Source organism: Phacochoerus africanus, chromosome 4 (genome assembly GCF_016906955.1).
Source record: "Phacochoerus africanus isolate WHEZ1 chromosome 4, ROS_Pafr_v1, whole genome shotgun sequence".
Taxonomy (NCBI): Eukaryota; Metazoa; Chordata; class Mammalia; order Artiodactyla; family Suidae; genus Phacochoerus; species Phacochoerus africanus.
Genome location: NC_062547.1, coordinates 20341410 through 20365973, shown reverse-complemented (window position 1 = coordinate 20365973; position 24564 = coordinate 20341410). Strand labels below are relative to the sequence as shown.

Below are 24564 nucleotides of genomic sequence, written 5' to 3'. Positions count from 1 at the left end.
TTAGGAAGAAATAATACGTAAATATAATGATACCAGATAGCGTGTAGCTGATGCTGATATGGAGAGTAAGCACAACCAGAGTTCCAATTATCATCCAAAAGGATACTGGTAATAAAATAACATTTATCGTGTCTTATAGAAAACCCATCATGTCCTAAATCCTAGATATTGAAACTTCCAGAGATAAACAGTTAATATAATTGAGAGATCAGGACAACTTTGATAGGAAGACCAGCCATGAAAAGTCAGAACTCTTTAATCTGGAAAAACCAGTACTGCATTGGTAAAGAGTAAGAACCAAAAATTAAGAGGCCATTTAGGAGGAGAAGTAGTAGTAGAGACCAAAAGCTTCCTGTGATTTTTGGGAACCAGCTCCTAGCAATATCCTGTGTTTGATTTTCAAGGGTAGTAAAGGAAGAATAGACATGCCCTCTGGAACTGTAGCTTCCCGTCTTAAATCCAGGCATTTTAAGGGGGAAGAGGGGAATATTTAGAAATTAAATAGACTGAAACCCAATGTAACTTTAGATATAATGGTCTCAAGACAGACCGTTTGGAAGACTGCCATGCACCAGTGTAGCTTCCAGGATTATATGTCCATAAATTTTATCACCACTATATAGTGAAAGAATCTATTCCTATTCATAAAGGTATAGAGCTACAAATCATCATATTCATTCCTTTTTCTCATGTCTTTCCTACTCCATCCATCCTAGTCCCATTCTTTTTTTTTTTTTTTTTTTTTTTGCTTTTTAGGGCTGTACCTCTGGCATATGGAAGTTCCCAGGCTACAGGTCGAATCGGAGCTACAGCTGCCAGCCTACACGACAGCCACAGCAACTCAGGATCTGAGCCGCATCTTCGACCTACACCACAGCTCGTGGCAACACCAGATCCTTAACCCACTGACCGAGGCCAGGGATCACACATGCATCTTCATGGATAGTAGTCAGATTCATTTCCACTGAGCCATGACGGGAACTCCCTAGTCTCATTCTTTTCTCTAACAAGATTTCAGAAATATGCAGGAACTGTGGTTATCTTGTGAGAATGTCCAATATTACTGTGCCTTGGTTTGGAGGAAAGGTGTAAATATTTGAAATTAATTGTATAGTAGTCTGTAATGCCTAAATGATAGCTATATGTTAAACTCTCAGAACCTTTAAGCACACAGATTTTATAAAGTAGTGATCATTTCAGTCTAGATAGGGGAGGAGAATAATGAATCACACCTCTAAATCAGCTAAACGTTGAACCTAAAAGAAACTAAATCCTAGCAAGGAAGTTGAGGGAAAACAATCTGTGCTATTTTCCTCGTACATCAATGGCTTAGTTGACTGAAAGTTGCTGGCTATGCATTATCTATGAGAGAATACTCTTGGGGCATGGTTCTGAAAATTAAAAGATATTATTGCTTTTTTACTGACCTACTTTGTGATTTCTTTCTGATTTTGAGTATTCACTAATGTTTTGGGTTGAGTTAAAATTTTAGTCACAACTCCTTTTCTGCTTCCAATTTGATTGAACTTTTCATTTTCTAGTTTGGTGAGGATTCATCAACCTCGAGTATGATGTCTGTGAACTTTGATGTTCAAGCAAATCAGAGTGATATCAGTGACTTGGTCAAGTCTTCTCCTGTAGCCCACTCTATTCTCTGGATCTGGGGCAGGGACTCTGATGCATATAGGGTAAGTTAAGAGGATGAAGGAGATTTCTCAGACAAGGTTTCTTAAAGTAGTGGCCCTCAATTTCACTGAGGAATATGGCCCGAGTTACTGTCCAGGTTAGTTTAGCAAGCACTTGTTAGACGAAATGAATGGCATTCCGCTAGGTGGTAGACAAGTAAGACACAGGGTCTGCCTTGAGTTCTTGCCCGTCAAATAGGGCAAATAGGCCCTTGAATTCAACTGAAAGCTGTGAGTATAATTACCAACCCTCACAAGTTTCTAAACTTGGCTAAGTGTATGCTTGTATATACTTCACTTATTTGATCAGTATTCTTTTATTGATCTCCCAACTGTGTACCAGGCTGCTGTTATATAAATATAGTAAACAAGTTCCTTGCTCTGCTGGGGCTCGTCTTCTTGCAGAAGATGCAGATAATAAACAAGTAAATAAGTATGTATTTCTAAGCTAATACAGAAATAATTATATGTTAACCAGGGGGATACCAAGATATGAGAACAGAAACCATGTTTCTTTTTTATTCCCTATTACATTTTTGGAAATTGAGTTTTTATTCTAACAGAATGAATACATCCACTTAGATTTTTCTTCATTTTTACAGCCACACCTGTGACACATGGGAGTTCCTGGGCTAGGAGTCAAATCGGAGCTGCAGCTGCCGGCCACAGCCATGGTCACACTGGATCCAAGTCACATCTGTGACCTATATCACCGATTGCAGTAATGCCAGATCCTTAACTCACCGAGCGAGGCTAGGGAGCAAACCTGCATCCTTATAGACGTTATGTCGGGTTCTCAACCCACTGAAACCACACAGAAACTATTTATAATATATATATTATATATATTATATAAATTCTCAAGTTTGAAAGATTTAGGATATAAGTTTAGTAAACCTCTAGTACATGTTATTTATATTTAGAAAAATGAAATTTTACAAATAAAATAACAATCGTTAAACTTTTGCTTTGGCAAAGAAAAGGTTTTATAAGGTGCCAGTTTTATAAGTGTATATATGCTTCCAGGTACAAGTCACAAACTCCACCTTAAATTGGCTTAACCAAAAGAAAGTTTACCTTGTATTACAGTAAGTCTAAAGATAGAGCAAACTTTGGCTGTAGTTTATTCAGTGGTCCAGTAATGCCACTAGTGACCTATTTCTTTCATTTTCTTTAATTTGCCATCCCCTGTATTCGTTCAGTCCAAAGCCTGTCTTTCTTATGGTCATGAGGTGAAGCCAGCAGCAGCTGGAACAACCTGGTTTTTGTTTCTTTGTGGCATAAGAGACTAAGACTGGCTTTTCTCTGCCAGAAGCCCCAGTCAAACCTCTCCCTGTGTCTTACTTGCTCAGTTGACTTAGTCCTGCCCAACCCTGAACCAGTGTGTGGTAAAGCTGGTAGAATTACTGACTTAGGCTAATAATCTTCAGTAGAGAGGATATTGAGAATATTATTGAGTTTATCACAGTGTCTATATATATCTTAAAATACTAAATTATGGTTTGGTCATTTATATTCTTTTCAAAGTTCGTTTAGCATGTTGAAATATTGAGTCCAAAGAAATTTATGAGAAACTTTCTCTCTTTATTAGGACAAACAGCATATTCTGTGGCCTAAAAGAGCAGATTGTGCAGAAAGCTATCCTAGAGTCCCTGTTGGTGGGGAATTACCAACATATTTTCTGCCTCCGGAAAACAAAGGACTCAGGCAAGTGCTGATGGATTTGGCAAAGCACTTGATTCTGCATGATTGTCATCTGGCAGTTCTTTGAGAGCACCAGCCTTGGACTTGAAAGGTTAAGTCTTTATTTTGAAGTCATCCAAACTTTGAGAATATGAATCTTGTTCCTTTTTCTTGTGCCAGGATCCACGAACTCAACAGTGATGATTATTCTTCAGAAGAAGAGGCCCAAACCCCTGACTGTTCCATAACTGACTTCAGAAAAAGCCAGACTCTGTCCTACTTAGTGAAAGAATTAGAGGTCCGCATGGATCTGAAAGCCAAAATGCCAGATGACCATGCACGAAAAGTAAGGCTCGCTTAGGCTGGTGTTTATTGCCGTCCATTCTGGGTGACTTCACAAGCCTCATAGGTGGAGCAAAAAATTGATAGAAGGTAGTTTTTTAGCTTAAAGTTTATAAAACTGAAGGATAGAATTAAAGAATTAGTGTAATAATTAAGAATTAACTTAGTCATGCTGTTGAAAGAATACCAGAATGCTATTTACGTAGACAACCAACACTGTTCCTCTAAGAGGGCTACAAAGATGAGTAATACAGAACTCTGTTTACCTAGCAGAGGCCATTCTGACCACCACAGTTTAGCTTGGCATCCTCCATACCTCCAGAAGGATTTATACATTGAAGGCTGGAAGATTCTCTCTCCTTGGCCTTATCAGTCCTGCTCTGGGCTCATGTGAGGTCCTCAGGAATTTGTATGAATTTGATAACCCGCTTTGCAAACATTATAAATATGTTTTCTTTAGTTCATATTAGTTATATATAACCAGGAATGTTATCTTCTGAGTATAACCTTCCTGTATTAGACACCATTCCATGGATACAAATGATGAGAAAATGTCCTTTTTACAAAGAAAACAGACCGTCACAGTTACCGTTTTTTTTTTTTAATTTAAAATTATGAGCTGTTACTGCTTACATTCCACAAACATTTACTGAGGCAAAAGACGTTAAACACCAGGCACTGTTTTGAGTGCTAGGAATATATAGATAAACAAACCATGATCCCACCCTATGAGTTGCTTATAGTTATATAAGCACTGTAAGAATATAAAGTAGATTGAGAATCTGGTGCTTTGCCAGCTAGGAAGTAGCAGATTTTAATTGCATCAGGTATTGCATGCTTTGTCTTCTGAATAATTTCCCACTTGGTTCTAGACACTTATATTGACTTTAATGGGGAAATGATAGATCATCTTAATAAGTACGTAGTGTATATATCTTTTAACTTTTTTTTTTTTTTTTTTTGCTTTTTAGGGCTACACCCACGGCATATGGAGATTCCCAGGCTAGGGGTCGAATCGGAGCTGTAGCCACCAGCCTACGCCAGAGCCACAGCAGTGCCAGATCCGAGCCTCATCTGTGACCTACACCACAGCTCATGGCAATGCTGGATCCTTAATCCACTGAGAAAGGCCAGGATCAAATCCGCAACCTCATGGTTCCTAGTCAGATTTGTTTCTGCTGAGCCATGATGGGAACTGCTATCTTTTACCTTCTTCTAATAAAAGGAAACTAAGGCATACATATGAGCAGGGCAACACCTGTTGATATGTTAATGGCCTCATGTTATTTATGTAATTTTAAATATCTGTTCAAATTAGCTGTTCCTGAGGTGCTCAAGTAAAGACTGCCATCTATAGAAATTCTTTTCATGTCTTCCCTGTTATTTTCTTTTTTTTTGTCTTTTGTCTTTTGTCTTTTGTTGTTGTTGTTGCTATTTCTTGGGCCGCTCCCGCGGCATATGGAGGTTCCCAGGCTAGGGGTCGAATTGGAGCTGTAACCGCCGGCCTACGCCAGAGCCACAGCAACACGGGATCCGAGCCGCGTCTGCAACCTACACCACAGCTCACGGCAACGCTGGATCGTTAACCCACTGAGCAAGGGCAGGGACTGAACCCGCAACCTCATGGTTCCTAGTCGGATTCGTTAACCACTGCGCCACGACGGGAACTCCTCCCCTGTTATTTTCAATTGATTCAGTCTTCTTTTGATGTTTTCAGATTTTGCTTTCCCGTATTAATAACTATACTATCCCAGAAGAAGAAATTGGGTCTTTCTTATTTCATGCTATTAACAAGGTGAGTTGCCTACTTCAGGCATCTGAAATTTAAATGCTCAGCAATTATAAGTTAAAATGCATTTATTAAAATTCTTTTTAGAACAAGTACTTTTGTATTTTTGTATTAATGAAGTGTTTGGGGTTTTTCAGCCAAATGCGCCTGTCTGGCTAATACTCAATGAAGCTGGACTTTACTGGAGAGCGGTAGGAAACAGCACTTTTGCTATTGCTTGTCTCCAGAGGGCTTTGAATTTGGCTCCACTTCAGTACCAGGACGTTCCTCTTGTGAACTTGGCCAACCTTTTGATTCACTATGGCCTTCACCTTGATGCTACTAAATTGCTGCTTCAAGCTTTGGCTGTCAATAGCTCTGAGGTGAGGTTTTATGTTTCTTTGTAGCATATATATTCTAAGTAATGATAACTTAAATTCAGAGTATAATTTGTATTTTTATAGAGAAGGCATGAAAAAGCTTATATGTTTTGTTTTTCAGAGTAGAATTTGCACATTTTGAGAGGGTATAAAACAGATTTTTGTTTTCATTTATTTTTAACATGTTTATCTGTTTTTAAATGAATGAAGTTTATAAATTGTACAGTTAATTTTTTAGAAACACATTTAAATAAGAATGACCTAGCTGCGAAAACTATACTGTCACATTTTTATGTCTGAAATATCTGCTTCTCATTTTGTCCTACTCATTACAGTATGCACATTGCTTAATATTATACTGTTTTACAACTTTAGTTTCTAGATATCTTTATACCAACAAGGCCAAAGTACAGTTTAAAGGTTGTTTTGATAGGAATAGACAGGTAGATCAATACTCATGCCCTGAACCTCCCACATACAGTCCACAGAATCACATCACTGCTTTATGTTAATTCCATAGTTTCTTTTTTTTTTTTTTTTGTCTTTTTGCCATTTCTTGGGCCGCTCCCGCGGCATATGGAGGTTCCCAGGCTAGGGGTCGAATCGGAGCTGTAGCCACCGGCCTACGCCAGAGCCAGAGCAACTCAGGATCTGAGCCGCGTCTGCAGCCTATACCACAGCTCACGGCAACGCCGGATCGTTAACCCATTGAGCAAGGGCAGGGACCGAACCCGCAACCTCATGGTTCCTAGTCGGATTCGTTAACCACTGCACCACGATGGGAACTCCCATAGTTTCTAAAATATCATTTCTTTATTTTCATATTTTAACATCTCTGAAATAAGGATTCATGTTATAGTTGATGACATTTAGGTTTAATGAAATGCAGTTGTAATAAATATACAATTAAATTGCCTTTATACTTGGTGTCTACATCTTTCTGAGTTTCATCCCCAAAGAAACTTTTAGAAGAAGTGTGCATAATAGCTTAGATTTATTTGAAGTGTCCCAAATATGTTTTTTTTCAATATTGGAAAAAAAAATGTTGGCTGTTAAGAGTTTCCTTTGAAATAGGCAAATTCACAACTGGATTTTAAGTAAAAGTTTATAATCACTGTTTTATAGCAGGCCAAGTTGTCAGAGAAGTACATCAAATATTTATCACATGTTTACTATGTGCCAGGTGTGGGTATAGCAGAATAGATGCTCTATATGGGATGTGATGAAGTGAGCACCCAAATGGAACACTCAGCACAGCTGTATTCCCTTGATACTTCTCATGGTTCATGTTTTTCTGCCACCAGCTGAGGCAATTAGGCAATATTTGTCTGAAGACAAAAGAGCACCTTTAAAGATTAGTTGCCTTTCCATATTTGAAAATTATATGAAAATTTCAGTTAAATAGTGTGATACTACAAGAATAAAAAGATGAATCAATGAATCAAGGTAAATATCCCCAAAATACATCTTTTTTTTAAAATTATTTATTATTATTTTTTTCCCACTGTACAGCAAGGGGGTCAGGTTATCCTTACATGTATACATTACACTTACATTTTTCCCCCAGCCTTTCTTCTGTTGCCCAAAATACATCTTAATCAGACCCTATCTCCTGTCAGACCCTATCAGCATTTGGAAATACTTCCTTTTTTTTAATTATTATTATTACTCAAATGAATTTATCACATCTGTAGTTGTATAATGATCATAACAATCCAGTTTCACAGGATTTCCATCCTACAACCCAAGCACATCCCCCCACTCCCAAAACTGTCTCCTCCAGAGACCATAAGTTTTTCAATGTCTGTGAGTCAGCATCTGTTCTGCAAAGAAGTTCAGTCTGTCCTTTTTTCAGATTCCACATGTCAGTGAAAACCTTTGATGTTGGTGTCTCATAGTATGGCTGACTTCACTTAGCATGATGATTTCTAGGTCCATCCATGTTGCCAAAAATGCTGGTATTTCATTCCTTTTAATGGCTGAGTAATATTCCATTGTGTATATATGTACCACATCTTCTTGATCCACTCCTCTGTCGATGGACATTTAAGCTGTTTCCCTGGCTTGGCTATTAAAAAGAGTGCTGCAGTGAACATCGGAGTACATGTGTCTTTGCGAGTCATGGTTTTCTCTGGATAGATGCCCAGGAGTGGGATTGCTGGATCAAATGGTGGTTCTATGTTTAGTTTTCTGAGGCATCGCCATCCTGTTCTCCACAGTGGTTGCACCAATTTACAGTCCCACCAAGAGTGTGATAGGGTTCCTTTTTCTCCACACCCTCTCCCGCACTTCTTGTTTGTAGACTTTTGGATGCTGGCCATTCTGGCTGGTGTAAGGTGGTACCTCAGAGAGGTTTGGATTTGCATTTCTCTGATCATGAGTGATGTTGAACATCTTTTCATGTGTTTTTTGGCCATCTGTATGTCTTCTTTGGAGAACTGTCTGTGTAGCTCTTCTGCCCATTTTTGGATGGGGTTGTTTGTTTTATTTGGTATGGAGCTGCAGAAGGTGTTTATAAATTTAGGAGATGAATCCCTTGTCAGTTGATTCACTTGCAAAGATTTTCTCCCATTCTGTGTGTTGTCTTTTCGTTTTGTTTAGGGTTTCCTTTGCTGTGCAGAACCTTTTCAGTTTGATTAGGTCCCATTTGTTTAATTTTGTTTTTACTGTCAGTACTCTAAGAGGTGGATCTGAGAAGATGTTGCTGTCATATATGTCAGAGAGTGTTTGGCCTGTGTCTTCCTCTAAGAGTTTTATGTTGTCTGGTCTTATATCTAGGTCTTTAATCCAAGAGCATGGTATATCTTTCCATCTATTTGCGTCGTCTTTGATTTCTTTCATCAGTGTCTTATAGTTTTCAGAGTACAGGTCTTTTGTCTCTTTGGTTAGGTTTACTCCTAAGTATTTCATTCTTTTGGATGTGATGGTAAACGGGATTGCTTCCCTAATTTCTCTTTCTGCTCTTTCATTGTTAGTGTGTGGAAATGCCGTCAATTTCTGTGTATTAATTTTGTATCCTGCGACTTTGCCAAATTCATGGATGAGCTCCAACAGTTTTCTAGTAGAGTCTTCAGGGTTCTCTAGGTATAGTGTCATGTCATCTGCAAATAGCGATAGTTTTACTTCTTCCTTTCCAATTTGGATTCCTTTTATTTCTTTTACATCTCTGATTGCCATGGCTAGGACTTCCAAAACTATGTTGAAGAGTAGTGGCGAGAACAGACATGCTTGTCTTGTTCCTGATCTCAGCAGGAATTCTTTCAGCTTTTCACCATTGAGAATGATGTTCGCTGTGAGTTTGTCGTATATGACCTTTATGATGTTGAGGTAGGTTCCCGTTATACCCACTTTCTGAAGGGTTTTTATCAGAAATGGGTGTTGGGGAGTTCCCGTCGTGGAGCAGTGGTTGACGAATCCAACTGGGAACCATGAGGTTGCGGGTTCGGTCCCTGCCCTTGCTCAGTGAGTCAACGATCCGGCGTTGCCGTGAGCTGTGGTGTAGGTTGCAGACCCAGCTCAGATCCCGAGTTGCTCTGGCTCTGGTGTAGGCTGGTGGCTACAGCTCCGATTCGACCCCTAGCCTGGGAACCTTCATATGCCGCGGGAGCTGCCCAAGAAATGGCAAAAAGACAAAAAAAAAAAAAAAAGAAATGGGTGATGGATTTTCTCAAAGACTTTTTCCACGTCTCTTGAGAGGATCATATGGTTTTTATTCTTGAGTTTGTTAATGTGGTGTATCACACTGATGGATTTGCAGATCCCTGGGATAAATCCCACTTGATCATGTTGTACAATCCTTTTAATGTGCTGTTGGATGCGGTTTGCTAGTATTTGGTTGAGGATTTTTGCATCAATGTTCACCAGTGAAACTGGCCTGTAGTTTTCTTTTTGGGTGGTATCTTTGTCTGGTTTTGGTATCAGGGTGATGGGGGCCTGATAGAATGAGCTTGGGAGTATCCCTTCCTCTGCAATTTTTTGAAATAGTTTCAGAAGGAGAGGCGTTAGTGCTTCTCTAAATGTTTGATAGATTCACCTGTGATGCCATCTGGTCCTGGACTTTTGTTTGTTGGGAGTTTTTTAATCACAGTTTCAATTTCAGTTCTTGTGATTGGGCCATTCATCTTTTCTATTTCATCTTGGTTTAGTCTTGGAAGATCGTACTTTTGCAAGAATTTGTCCATTTCTTCTAGGTTTTCCGTTTTATTGGCGTGTAGTTGCATGTAGTAGTCTCTTAGGATCCTTTGTATTTCTGTGATGTCCGTTGTTACTTCTCCTTTTTCATTTCTCATTTTACCCATTTGAGTCCTCTCTCTCTTTTGCTTGGTGAGCCTGGCTAAAGGCTTCTCAATTTTGTTGATCTTTTCAGAGAACCAGCTTTTTGTTTCATTGATCTTTTCTATGGTTGTCTTTGTTTCTATTTTATTGGTTTCTGCTCTGATCTTTATGATTTCTTTCCTTCTACTAACTTTAGGTCTTGTCTGTTCTTCTCTCTCGAGCTGCTTTGGACGTAAAGTTAGCAGCTTGTTTATTTGAGCTTTTTCTTGTTTCCCGAGGTAGGCTTGTATTGCTATAAACTTTCCTCTTAGAACGGCTTTTGCTGCACCCCATAGGTTTTGGAGTGTCGAATCTTCGTTGTGGTTTGCTTCTAGGTATTGTTTAATTTCCTCTTTGATTTCTTCAGTGATCCCTTGGTTGTTTAGTAGCATGTTGTTGAGTGTCCACGTGTTTGTGTTTTTTGCCGTTTTTTTCTTGTTGTTGATTTCCAGTCGTATAGCGTTGTGGTTGGAAAAGACGCTTGATATGATTTCAGTTTTCCTAAAGTTGCCAAGGTTGGATTTGTAGCCCAGGATGTGATCAGTCTTAGAGAATGTTCCATGTGCACTTGAGCAGAATGTGTATTCTGTTGCTTTTGGATGGAAAGTCGTCTGAATATCTGTGAAGTCCATCTGGTTTACTGCATCACTCAGGGCCTGTGTTTCCTTCTTGATTTTCTGTCTGGTTGATGTGTCCGTTGCGGTAAGTGGGGTGTTAAAGTCCCCCACTGTTACTGTGTTCTTGTTGATTTGTCTTTTTCAGGTTGTTAGCAGTTGCCTTGTATATTGTGGCGGACCTGTGTTGGGTGTGTAGATATATAAAATTGTTATATCTTCTTCTTGGATTGATCCTTTGATCATGATGTAGTGACCTTCTTTGTCCCTTCAAACAGTCTTCATTTTAAAGTCTCGTTTGTCTGATACGAGTATTGCTCCTCCAGCTTTCTTTTGATCCCCGTTTGCATGAAATATTTTCTTCCATCCTCTCACTTTCAATTTGTATGTGTCCCTAGAAGTGAAGTGGGTCTCTTGAAGACAGCATGCATTTGGGTCTTGTTTTTGTATCCATTCAGCCAGTCTGTGTCTTTGGGTTGGGGCGTTTAGTCCATTAACATTGAAGGTAATTATTGATATGCGTGTTCCTATTGCCACTTTCTCAATTGCTTTGGATTTGTTTTTGTTGCTCTTTTTTCTTCCCTTCTTTTCTTGTTCTCTCCTCTTCTGGTTTGGTGACTATCTTCAGTGTTGCCTTTGAGTTGATTTTTCTTTGTTAGTGTATCAATTGTAGATGTTTGGTTTGCAGGTATTCCGAAGTTTTGATAGAAGAGTCTATATGTATGTGACATTGTTTTAAGTTGCTGGTCTCTTAACTGCACGTTCATCTCCAGCGTCCTGCGTTTGTACCCACCTCTTCTCATGATTTCTGATTTGGGGGGCATCATTGTGCGTGGATGCTTTCGTCTCTTTACTGTGTGTATACCTTTACTGGTGAGCCTTGTCATTTGTGGTATTTTTGTTTCCTGCTGCTGTCTTGTCTTTTCTGCCTAGAGAAGTTCCTTTCGTATTTGTTGTAAGGCTGGTTTAGTGTTGCTGAATATTCTCTCAGCTTTTGCTTATCTGTGAAGGTTTGGATTTCTCCTTCAAATCTGAATGAGAGCCTTGCTGGGTGGAGTAATCTTGGTTGGAGGTTTTTTCCTTTCATCACGTTAAGTGTAGCATGCCACTCCCTTCTGGCCTGCAGTGTTTCTGCTGAAGGATCTGCCGATGATAACCTTATCGGGGTTCCCTTGTATGTTAATGGTTTCTTTTCCCTAGCTGCTTTCAGGATTTTCTCTTTGTCTTTAATTTTGGTCCGTTTGATTAAATATGTGTCTTGGTGTATTCCTCCTTGGGTTATTTTACATGGTACTTGTTGTGCTTGCTGGATTTGAGTGAGTGGTTCCTTTCCCATGTTAGGGAAGTTTTTGGCTGTTATCTCTTGGAATATTTTTTCTGTCCCCTTCTCTCTCGCTTCTCCTTCTGGCCCCCTGTAATGCGGATGTTGGTGCGTTTAACGTTGTCCCAGAGGTCTCTGAGACTCTCTTCATTTGTTTTCAGTCTTTTTTCTCTTTTCTGTTCCGCATCCGTAATTTCGACTAATCTGTCCTCCCCCTCGCTTATTTGTTCTTCTGCCTCCTGTATTCTGCTGTTGGCTGCTTCTAGTGAATTTTTTATTTCAGTTATTGTATTTTGCATCTCTTCTTGTTTACGTTGTCTATCTTGTGTCTCTTTGGTCAGTGTTTGCTGTAAGCTATCCATCTTTGCCTCCAGTTTCTTTCCAGTGTCTTGCATCATCTTGAGCATCAGCAGGCTAAGGTCTTTTTCCTGGAGGCTGAGAATCTCCTTATCACTTAGCTGATTTTCTGGGGTTTTTTCTTTCTCCCTCCTCTGAGTTATAGTTCTCTGTCTTTTCATTTTTATAGGTTTTTGGTGTGGCGACCTTTTTACAGATACTAGCGTTGTAGCCTGTCTTAACTTCTGGTGACTGCCCCCCTTGTGGCTGAAGTCGGTATGGGGGCTTGCTGTAGGCTTCCTGATGGGAGGGGCCAGTGCCTGCCCACTGGCAGGTGGAGCTGATTCTGATCCCTTTGGTGGGTGGGGCTTAGTGGCTGGATGGGATTAGAGGAGGTTGTGTGCCTGAGGGGTCTTTAGGCAGCCTGTTTACTGAGGGGCGGGGCTGTGGTCCCAATGGGTTGTTGTTTGCCCTGGGGCTTCTCAGTGCTGAGTGGTGGGTGGGGCCAGGTTTTCCCAAAATGGCCACCTCCAGAGAAAGGCATGCTGCTGAATATTCCCGAGAGCTTTGCTTTCAATGTCCTTTCCTCACAACCAGCCACATTCAGCCGTGTTTTCCCAGGATGTCCTCCAAGAACTGCAGTCAGGTTTGACCCAGATTCCTATGGAGCCTTTGCTTTGCCCTGGGACCCAGTGCATGTGAAAGTCTGTGTGCGCCTTTTAAGAATGGGGTCTCTGTTTCCCCCAGTCCCGTGGCGCTCCTGCGCACAAGCCCCATTGGCCTTCAATGCCAGATGCTCCAGGGGCTCTTTCTCCCAGTGTCAGTTCCCTGCACGTGAGAGTTTGATGTGGGGCTCAGAACTCTCACTTGTGTAGGTGAGTCTCTGTGAACCAGTTAGTTTCCAGTCTGTGGGGCTTCCCACCCAGGAGCTATGGGGTTGTTTATATCATGCAATTGCCCCTCCTACCTGTTGATGAGGCCCTCTTCTTTGTCTTCTGGAGTAGGATATCTTTTTGAAGGTTTATGGTCCATTTGGTTGAAGATTGCTCAGCCTTTAGTTGTGAATTTTGTTGTTTTTAGGGGAGAAGTTGAGCTCCAGTTTTCTATTCTGCCATCTTAATCCCATCTCCTGCCTGGGAGCACCTCTAGCTCCTGCCCTCGCCCGTGGCACCAATGTCTTCATCAGCCAGTCCCTTCCACAAGGTAGATGGGGGCATCATCCTGTCCAAACTGTGGCCTGCATTTGGGTGTCCTGCCTGGACATACTTCATTATAAGCCTCTCTTCTATGCAAATATTTCATAGTGTTGTAACTGTACTGGTGACTTTGTCTTGGGGACCATGTGCACAGCATGTGGAAGTTCCCCAGTCCAGGGATCAAACCAGTGTCACGCCAGTGACCCAAGCTGCTGCTGGACAACACTGGATCTTTAACACACTGCACCATCAGGGAACTCCTGTACCAGTAATCTTTAAGACATTATTCGTTAAAAAATTGGGAGTTCCCTGGTGGCTCTTTGGGTTAAGGACCTGACATTGTCACTGCTGTGGCTCTGGTTGCCACTTTGGTTCAGACTCCCTCCGTAACTCAGGAACTTCTGCATGCCACAGTTGATGCCAAAAAAAAAAAAAATTATTGCCACGTAGTTTTTATAGCCATCAGTTTAAATGATTGTATAAATTTTCATGAATTGATATATCACAGCTTACTTCTCTGTTGCTAGATGTTTAGGTTGCTGACAGTGCTTAGCTATTATTAGTAATGATTTTATGGATAAGATCTTTACTGTATTCCAGATAATTTTAGCAATGATTGCTGGCAGGGTAATTACTGGGTCAGTAAAAAAATGAGTATTTTGATGACTTTGATCCAAAATAACAATCTACAAAAAGATCTGGGGCAATACATATTGCCATAATCAAAATGTATAAATATTCATTTCACTTATGTTATCATCAGGAGCAGACAGTTAAAATAACTGCTAACTTTTATTGATTGTTTACTAGACCTAGGCACCATAGAAAGCACTTTACATGTAATAACTCATTTAATAACTGGTAAGAACCCTGTGAGCTAAGATTTACCCATTTGACAGAAAAAAGAAAGCCAGAAGGATTTACTGAAAGTCATAGAGTTTGGATTTAATCTCAGAGAGATTGGCCATAGCATTCACACTGTTTATGGTCAAGTCACACTGCTTCTGTGTTAACATTTGTGAAACAAATTAACTTAAAAAAATTTCACTTGTCTGTTGTAACATAAATTTCTTTATCTTTTTAAAAATATATTTTATTGTATTTTAAAGTAACAGTTTATGTAGGAATTTTGTTAGAATTTGGGTTTTTTTATATGAACTCTTTATACAGTAAAATCTTTAACTCCATCTGTCATGTTAAAAATATTTTCTCTTTGCCTTTTTATCTTAGCTCTTAAAAATTACCTTAAATTTTTCCATCTTTCCCTTTTGATTTCTAATGTTAGGTTTAAGATGTCCTTATGAGAAGTTTTGGGAAAAAATAGTTTTATCTTATTTTTGTTTTTTTATGGTTTGTCTTTAAATAGTTGAGACTGAAACATGCAAATATCTTTTCCTCTGTTGTCTTCTAGATGTTTTATAGTTTCAGGTTTCACTTTGAGGCCTATTATCCATTTCAAGTTAAATTTTCTTTGTGATGTGAAGTAGGGATCAAAGTTGTTTCATCCAGGTTCATATCCACATGGGTATCCAGTTGTTCCAGGACCACCTCTTGAGAACACAATACTTTCCTTATTGAATCACCTATCACCTTTGCTCTGAACTCCAGGTTCCTTTATCCGGCAGCTTAATTTACATTTCCACTTGAATGTCCAAAACAGACTCTAAAACTACAGGCCCACACTAAGCTCCTTAACATTGTTCCAATTTGTTCTCACTCTTCCCCATTTGAGGAAGTAGTAAAGCCTGTAGCCCAAGACAAAAACTTAGAGCCCATCCTTTATACCTTTTTCCTTCTCCCAGTGCAAGCTCAATCTGTTAGCCAACCTTGCTGTTTCTGTTCTTATAATACCCAGAATTTCACTATCATCCTCTCCACCGCCGTCTTATCCAGACTATCATTATCTTATATCTAGATTATTTCAGTAGCCTCCAAACTAGCTTCTTAGCTCTTTGCCTTGGTCCTCCTACACTCTATTCACAATGCAACACTCAGGGAAGTTCTTATTAAAAGTCAGGTGTCATTTGTTTGTTCAAGTCTCTACAGTGACTCTCCATGTAACTCACAATATGAGACAAGAATTTATAATGGTGTAGAATATTCTCCGTGACCTTGTTAGTTTTCTGACCCTCATCTCCATGAGATGATTCCTTTGGTCATTCTATTCTAGTCTCACTTGCCTCCTTGCCATTCATGATATTTCCTCAGGGCCTTTGCATTTTCTGTTCTCTCTGCTTAAAATGTTTCACCCCCACTAAGATAGCTTCTTCATAGCTGGCTCCTCATCTCCTTAAAATAATTTTACAAATATCAGGAGTTCCCATCATGGCACAGCGGAAACAAATTTGATTAGGATCCATGAGGATACAGTTTGGATCCCAGGCCTTGTTCTTTGGGTTAAGGATCCGGTGTTGCCATGAGCTGTGGTCTAGGTCACAGACACGGCTCAGATCACCTGTGGCTGTGGCTGTGGCGTAGGCCAGCGACTACAGCTCTGAATCTCTGATTCAACTGCTAGCCTGAGAACCTCCGTATGCTGCAGATGTAGCCCTAAAAAGACAAAAAAAAAAAAACAAACAAATACAATAAAATGAAAAGATGTTACAAATACCAGCTTCTCGGTGAGGCATTTCTTACTACTCGAAATGGCACTCTCTTCCCCACTCTCAGTTCTTCTTATGTCTCTTCCCTCCTGTACTTTTCTGCATCCTGTTGCACTCACAGTTGTGTGACATCCCCACAATTGTGTGACATGAGACTATTATATCCACTAAGGCAGAAATTTCTTTCTTATTTTCCACTGTATCCCCAGTGTTAAAAACAGTATTTGAAACATAGTGAACATTCAGTAATTATTTTCTGAGTGAATTCATGAAAATTATTTTTTTTCCTAAAATGCTAACCTGTTCATCTCAATACAAGATACTTGCACAACTATCATTATAGTCACAGGGATAATCACCACACTTTGTTTCCTTATGGAAAATATAAAGACTTTTGAAAACTAAGTATGGAATTTAATTTTATATCTGAGTGTGAACCACTAAGTAATACTTTAAATGTGATCTGAGAGCTTCTTAGATTAGGCCTCTTTAATCTGGAATATTTTGTACACCTTGCCTTGGTTACGTTGAGACATTTCTGATGACCTAATAACCTGAATCAAAAGCAAGTAGTTGATAAATTGTAAACATTGCTTTTCATAGGGATACACTGTGCAGTTTGAGAATAAAACATTCTTAGAACTCTTAAAATATTTTTAACAATAATAAGTAAGTGTAGAATAAATGGTTTGCACACAGCAGATACTAAGCATAGGTGTATTTCTGCTTAAATGATTTAAACAATACTTTGGGCTGCTTATAAAAACCAAGTCTCAACAAACATTTGGAAAGTAGACTTTAAAAAATCAAATATCTAAAAATAAGGGAAGATGCATAAAATTTGTATCTTGATTACCAAACATTGCTAAGAGAAAACCTAAATAAATGCTGATATACATCATCATATTCATGGCTTGGAAGAGTTGGTATTGTTAAGACTTTAAGTTCTTTTCAGCTGTATTTATAGATTCAGTTTGATTCCAAACACCCAGCAGTCACATGTATATGTGTGTGTATTGATAAATAGATTCTAAAATCTACATAAAAATGGATCTAGGAGTTTTCTCTACACACAGTAAGTAAAGAATTCACCTGCAGCAGCTCAGGTCACTGTGGAGGCATGGATTTGATCCCCAGCCTGGCAGCAGTGTATTAAAGCATTCACCTTTGCCTCAGCTGCGACTTATGCTGCAGATTCAATGCCTGGCTCAGAAACTTCCATATGCAGTGGATTCAGCCATTAATACAACACCACCAAAAAGAATCTGTAGGAGGCCAAACATTTGGGAGTAAGGGGAAGGAAAAAATAGAGTTGGAAAGCTTTTATTACTAGATTTCAAGACTTGGTATAAGTCCGTACAGTATTGGCACAGAGATACTTGAATGTATCAATGTAACACAAAACAGAAGTTAGAAATAGGCCTCTGAGTATATGGTCACCTGATTTATGACAGAGGCACACCTGTAGTTCAGTGTGTGGCACTACTTTACGTTTTCCAATAAGTAGTAATACAGTACTTAGAAATCCCCTATAGAAAAAGAAATGAACCTTGATGTCCTATACAAGATTGGTTTAAGGTGGGTCATGAACCAAAATGGGAAAGTTGAAACAATAAAGCTTCTTGATGAAAACATAGAAGAAAATCTTTGTTACCTTATAGTCTGCAAAGATTTCAGAAAGTACTCACTGTAAAGGAAAAAATATATAGGAGTTCTCTTGTGGATCAGTGGGTTAAAAATCCAATGTTGTCATTGCTGTGGCTTAGGTCACTCCTGTGGCACAGGTTCAGTCCCTGGCCTGGGAATTTCCACATGCCACAAGTGTAGCAAAAAAGAAAAAGAAAAAGGGAGGGAGGAAGGAAGGAAGGGAGGAAAGAAGGAAGGAAAAATGTATAAACTGAACTTCATTAAAATTAAGAATTTCTGTTTTATCAAAAGAAAAAAAAAATTTTAAACTAGGGCTGCACCTGTGGTATATGGAAGTTCCTGGATGAGAGGTCAAATTGGAGCTGTAGCTCCAGGCCTATACCACAGCCACAGCATTGCCAGATCCAAACCACATCTGTGACCTACATTACAGCTCATGGCAACGCCAGATCCTTTAACCTACTAAGCAAGACCAGGGATTGAACTCACATCTTTACTAGTTCAGCTCTTAACCCACTGAGCCACAACGGGAACTCCAACCTAGTTTTTTTTAAGAGGAAAACAGCAGGTACCTCAGAAATAAGGGTATCCAAATGGCCAATAAGCATATGAAAAAATATTCAACATTTCTAATCAAGGAGATGCAAATTAAAATAACAGGGAGATGCCACTTAAGCATCTCACTAAAACAGCTAAATTTAAAAAACTGACAATATCAAGTCAGTGAATTCTCATGCTTGCTGGTACGAGTATAAGTTTGTACATCCACTTTGGGAAAATATTTGGTTTTTATCTCCTAAAACTAAATGGATACCTAATTTAATAATCACTACTAGGTGTGTGCCCAAGGAAAATGGGTACATATGTCTTTCAAAAGACACACATCAGAATGTTCTGGAGTTCCCGTCGTGGCACAGTGGTTAACGAATCCGACTAGGAACCACGAGGTTGAAGGTTCGATCCCTGCCTCTGCTCAGTGGGTTAACGATCCAGCGTTGCCGTGAGCTGTGGTGTAGGTCGCAGATGCGGCTCAGATCCTGCGTTGCTGTGGCTCTGGCGTAGGCCAGCGGCTACAGCTCCGATTCGACCCCTAGCCTGGGAATCTCCATATGCCGCGGGAGTGGCCCAAAGAAATAGCAAAAAGACAAAAAAAAGAAAAAAAAAAGAATGATCAAGTAGTACACAAAAAAACATTAAGTTTCTTGAATATTAGGTATGTTGAGTGAAAGAATCTACAAAATGGTACATATTATATACATAAGAGAGCATAATGTTTGATTGTATTTATATGAAGTTCAAGAACAGGCAAAGCTAATCTTCGGTGAAAGAATCACAATATTACAGCAGTGGTTACCTGTGGGTTTGAGGTTGAGGCACTAAAAATGTTCTAAATGTTCTAAATGTTTTATGTCTTTAGATGAGTGGTGATTACGGGTATATATACATGTATAGAAATTTCATTGAACTGTACACTTAATACAAGTGTGCATTACACACTTAATTTTGTCTTAGTAAAAAGGTAAAAAAATAAATTTATATTAAACAGTTTAGAATTAGCTGATATAAATAAAATGGAAAATTGGAGTAGTATTTAGTTGGTAACCTGAAAAACCTTTAGGGGGTAACCTAAAAAGAGCCAAAAGACATCCTGTAAAGGTTTTGTGACTTTCAGAAAATATTAATTCATTAACATTTTGCTGATTTTTTTTTTTTTTCAGCCCCTGACGTTTTTGAGCCTGGGAAATGCGTACCTTGCTCTGAAGAATATCAGTGGGGCACTTGAGGCCTTTAGACAGGCTTTAAAATTAACTACAAAATGCCCAGAGTGTGAAAACAACCTGAAGTTGATTCGCTGTATGCAATTTTATCCTTTTCTGTACAACATCACTTCTTCTGTTTGCAGTGGTAAGCAGCTATTAAATGCTGGCAAAATAATGAGTTCAACCAGGATTTCTGTTTTGAACAGTAGAACACAGAAAATGATGTTCTCAATTTTTCTAAGGATTTTATATAACTAACGTAATTCTAGGTACCTGGGAAACAAATTAATTCATTGTTTATAATACAAATGCTTTGGAGTGTCAGGCTTAATTTTCTCCTGGAACCCTAGTTTGAGAAAGACTGATTAAAGTATATTCCCCTAGTTTGAGAAAGGCTGATTAAAGTATTCAATGGAATTGTTAAGCTTGTGAGGTTGTTTTTTCTTTCCCCCAAAACTCTTTCTGTTTTATGACGACTGATATTTATAGTAAAGGATATTTTTTTTTCCTGCCATGAATTCAGACTGTAAGGAGATTTGATGCAGTGTTTCTATCCTCATTCACTGAAATACAGCTCCTTGACTTTGAGTGAAGGTGATCTGGACCTTTACTTCACGGTTAAAGTAATTGCCTTACATGAAGTGGTATCTACTTTGCATAATTTCGCTTCCTCCCACAGCCACCATGCATATATATATATATGCCTGTGCATAAGTGTATCCACCTGGCTCAAAAATATTTGGGTTAGTTAATATCTAAACTACTGTAAGTTTATCAGTTAGAACTCCCTTTCTAAGAATTCTGTGATACTTGATTATTTACTTGTTTAACCCTTCACTGGAAGAAAAAAAAAATGTTTAACTTGAATTATGAGAGGTGCAGTTTACATATGTGTAGAGCACATGGTAGGTGCTCTGTTGATTTTCCAAATTAGATTCATTCACTTCAGCTATTAAGGGAAAAAAACAGTTCCCATTGTGGCTTATTGGAAATGAACCTGACTAGTATCCATGAGGATGTGGGTTTGATCCCTGGCCTCAGTGGGTTAAGGATCCTGAGTTGCTGTGGGCTGTGGTGTAGGTTGCAGAAACAGCTAAGATCCCAGGTGCTGTGGTGTAGCCCGGCTGCAGCTCTGATTTGACCCCTAGCCCGGGAACTTCCATATGCCACAACTGAGGCCCTAAAAAGGAAAAAATAAATAAATAAAACAAAACCCAAAAAAGTGACACCCACTTTGTTAAGTAATTTGTCTAAAACAATAATTACTAGGTTTGGTGACCAAAACTGATTTTCCTGGTTCACTATACCAGACTACCTTTAAATTTTAATGAAATGACAGACAGTAAGCCCTTTTAAATATCAGAGCTAGTTTTTTGGTGAAAAAAAAAATCTCTCATCAGTGTACTCTACAGCTCAGTTTTTCTTTTTTGTTTGTTTTTATTTTTTATTTTTTATGGCTGCACCTACAGCTAGGGGTCAATTCAGAGCTGCAGCTGAGGACCATGCCACAGCAACACCAGATCCAAGCCACATCTGCGAGCTATGCTGCATCTTGTGGCAATGCCAGATCCTTAACCCACTGAGCAAGGCCAGGGATCGAACCCAAATCTTTACAGAGACAACATAGGGTCTTTAACTTGATGAGGTACAGTGGGAACTCCTACAGCTCAGTTGTGTTGAGCACAGTCTAAACTGCTGTGGCTCTGGTTACAACTTGTGGTTTGGTTCCATCCTTGGCCCAGGAACTGCATGCCATGGGCGAGGCCCAAAAAATAAATAAATAAATAAACTAGAATTGTTATGTGAATGCTGAAGGCCTAAGAAATGTTTTCATAAGGCAGTATATTGGAGTGGCTGGTATCCGAGCCATGCAGGCTTATGGTTGAGCCCAGGCTCTGCCATGACTGTCTTTCTGTTTCCGGTAGTCATTTGTGTCCTAATCTATAAAATGAAAGTCAGATTTGATACACTTCTTGGGAGAATTAAATGAGATTGTTATCACACAATAGGTATTAGGTAAAGTAAGCTTTAGAAATTCATAATGAATACAGCATATGGCTTTAAGGGTGCAAGTTAAGGATCTTATCTTCTTACTAGAAAATATATTGTGGTCTTTTAAATTTTGTAGGTTACCTAAGCACAGCCTTGTAAACAGAATTTCACTTTTTTCAATGAGCTGCTAGTCTTTACTTACTATCATTACCCTCACCTCTCTTGATTCTTTTCTGTTGTTGGGAAGAAGGGTTTTGTTTGTATATAATGATCCTTTTGCAAAAGCCTTTTCTTTAGAATTGGTTTTACATGCTTTTGCTTAGTATTTTAGTTCCTTGAAGTGTATTCTTTTATATCAGTGATATCAAGAGAGGAAATTCAGTTGTCTTGAGCTTTTTCTCCAGAATATAATCTCAACTAGCCCAAGAAACTATTAACTTGAAACATCTTTCTCAAAATTATAGTATCTGATAGTTCAGATTATTCCAAGAATATTATTGGATATGATACAGTAACAATAAAAGAAAATCATTTTTTTTGCCCACGCCCATGGCACGTGGAAGTTCCCAGGCTAGGGATCGAACCCATGCCAAAGCTATAACCCAAACCATAGCAGTGACAATGCTGGATCCTTAACCCTTTAGGCCACTAGGGAATTCCATAAAATAATTTGACTTGGGAAGAGGAAATACCATTTTCAGTTCTTTCAAAAAGCTCATTAAAATTTTTTTTTAATTAAAAAAAAAAGCCTTTTTAAAAAACCATTGTAATTGATTTAGAAAAGAATCCAACATCTGCTAGCGGTACTGTTACCGCTAGTGGAAATATATGCTATAGCATTTTCTAAGTTTAAAAATTCATTGATAATGCTGAACTCATTTCAGCATTAAATTTCTCTTTGACAGTTTTTTTGTATTATTTGTTTTCACAATAATCCTTTTGATTGACAGTTGCTTTGCTGAGTCCCAGCTTTGAAAAGCTGAAACTTGAAAGAAGCAAACACCTCTGTAGAAACTATGACCTTTTCTTTTTTAAATTTTTATATTCTAAAACCTAACAGTTGCATTTACTCCAGTTATCTCTGAGCTTTACTAAACAGTTGATGAAAAAAAAAAAAAAAGACAAAACCTCTCAGTAATGATTAGTATTTCTGTACCTTCAGATGAGTCTGTGTGCCTTTTCCTTTTCCTTTTACAATATTGAGAGAAGCTTCATGAGTTATCATTGAACTCATCTGACATATTATCTGGTTCTTAAAATTTTTTAATTATAATGTTCTGTCAATTTCTGCTGTACAACAAAGTAACCCAGTTATACATTTATATACTTTTTTTTTTCACATTTTCCCCCATCATGTTCCATCACAAGTGATCAGACATAGTATTATGGCTACTACAAAGGTTTCAAGAGACAAGTGAGTCTTGTGATTCTCTTTCCATGTAATAATCAAGAAATTCATATTGTAACTGGTTTTTATTGGACAAGAATTTGAACTGCCCTTATCCACCCTTTTCCCACCTAAAACATTTGCAAAGCTACCAATTTAAAAGCTTTTCAGATAAGTTTTTCAAGATAAAAAATAATTAAGTATTCTCAGAAAACATTTTAAAAACAAATTTTCTGACCAATGTTATTAATCTTCCATAATTTATTTTCTTTTAAAAATCCATGTTAGACACTGTTTTTAATAGTGACTGTAATACAATATATGATGTCTTGGGTAATATTAACTAAATGTTAAAATTATTGGCAGTCTTTTAACATCAGCAAATATTTGATTGCTTTTCATATATAGTCGAGTTTTTCACACAGTTTTTCAGTTTATGTGTCTTGGAATATGTGCACAGGTAATGTTTTTAGCTTTGAATACTGATTCATTTAGCTTAAAATTAAATAATTATTATGCTCACAGAATTTTCCTTTATAGCTAAAATGTGTCAATTAGTACAGAATCATTTATGTGACAGTTTTTCTAAATTTTTATTAATCTAGAAATCATCTTATTGACTGCCATTTATTAGGTGCATATGTTCTTATAACAAGTGCTTATTGTCATTTCTCTCTCCTTTGAACAGCATTTAATAAATCCTTTTCTTTCATAGGTATTTTTATATCAGCATCACAGTTTCAACGATGCTGCGAAGGAAAACATAATAGGTTTTTTTAAATTTCCCACTCTCAAGTTGATTGTGAAAGAGAAGCTAGTGCTTCCGATTTTGATTAAACATTTTATTTTGGCATTTTTGAAATACATACTTTTTCCCACACTTACTGGTTTGCTAGTTTACATTTAAACTTAAATAAAATTGAATTGGCCACATTAACAAACTCATTCTTCAATAACAACATGCTTTATCTTTTTTAAAGTAAAATAGAATCTAAATAAACTTATGTTTTTGAGTGTAAGGTCTCTTGAGGGCTCAACACTAAAAAATGACTTTTTTAAAAGTGGAAATAACAGAGGTGTCACAGAAAATGAAATTTCATGAAGCAATAATGATTATCCTCTCGACCAAAAATGGAAAATAATTTTTAATAATAATACAGGCAAAATGTAGATATTGAATCTATAACATTCATGATCCTGGATTTTCCAAGCATGTTTTACTCTTGTGTATTTTCTAAATACATTTATTCTTCAACTTCACTGATTTGAAAGTTCAAAAGTTACATCTAACAAAGATGCTTTCTACTACTTAAGCAATATATATATTTTACATTTTATGTCTCATGTGCATAATTTTATTTTTAATAGTCTTCGTTCAGTATTATTTTTCTTATACTAGAAAACATAAGACCAATGGTTGATTATATTTATTAGACTTCATTTACATGAGGTGCTTATTATAAGTATGCCATTAACAATGGCATTGTTATTAACTAAATATAATTAACATTCTGAATGTTAGTCTTTTCTTAATTC

At 38.0% G+C, this 24564-nt stretch overlaps 1 protein-coding gene across 4 annotated transcripts in view; it reads left to right on the top strand.

The window, feature by feature from the left end:
- The window catches only part of TTC17 (tetratricopeptide repeat domain 17), a 147885-nt gene that overhangs the window by 49314 nt on the left and 74007 nt on the right, over window positions 1-24564 (top strand). For all 4 annotated transcript variants that reach the window (XR_007134378.1, XM_047775947.1, XM_047775946.1 and 1 more), the window contains exons 11-16: window positions 1542-1688; window positions 3277-3392; window positions 3549-3714; window positions 5428-5505; window positions 5637-5861; window positions 19608-19794. Coding sequence is in view for 3 of the 4 variants with exons in the window: in XM_047775947.1 (XP_047631903.1) it covers window positions 1542-1688; window positions 3277-3392; window positions 3549-3714; window positions 5428-5505; window positions 5637-5861; window positions 19608-19794 (919 nt within the window). In the remaining variant the exon portion in view is untranslated. The remainder of the gene's footprint in view (window positions 1-1541; window positions 1689-3276; window positions 3393-3548; window positions 3715-5427; window positions 5506-5636; window positions 5862-19607; window positions 19795-24564) is intronic.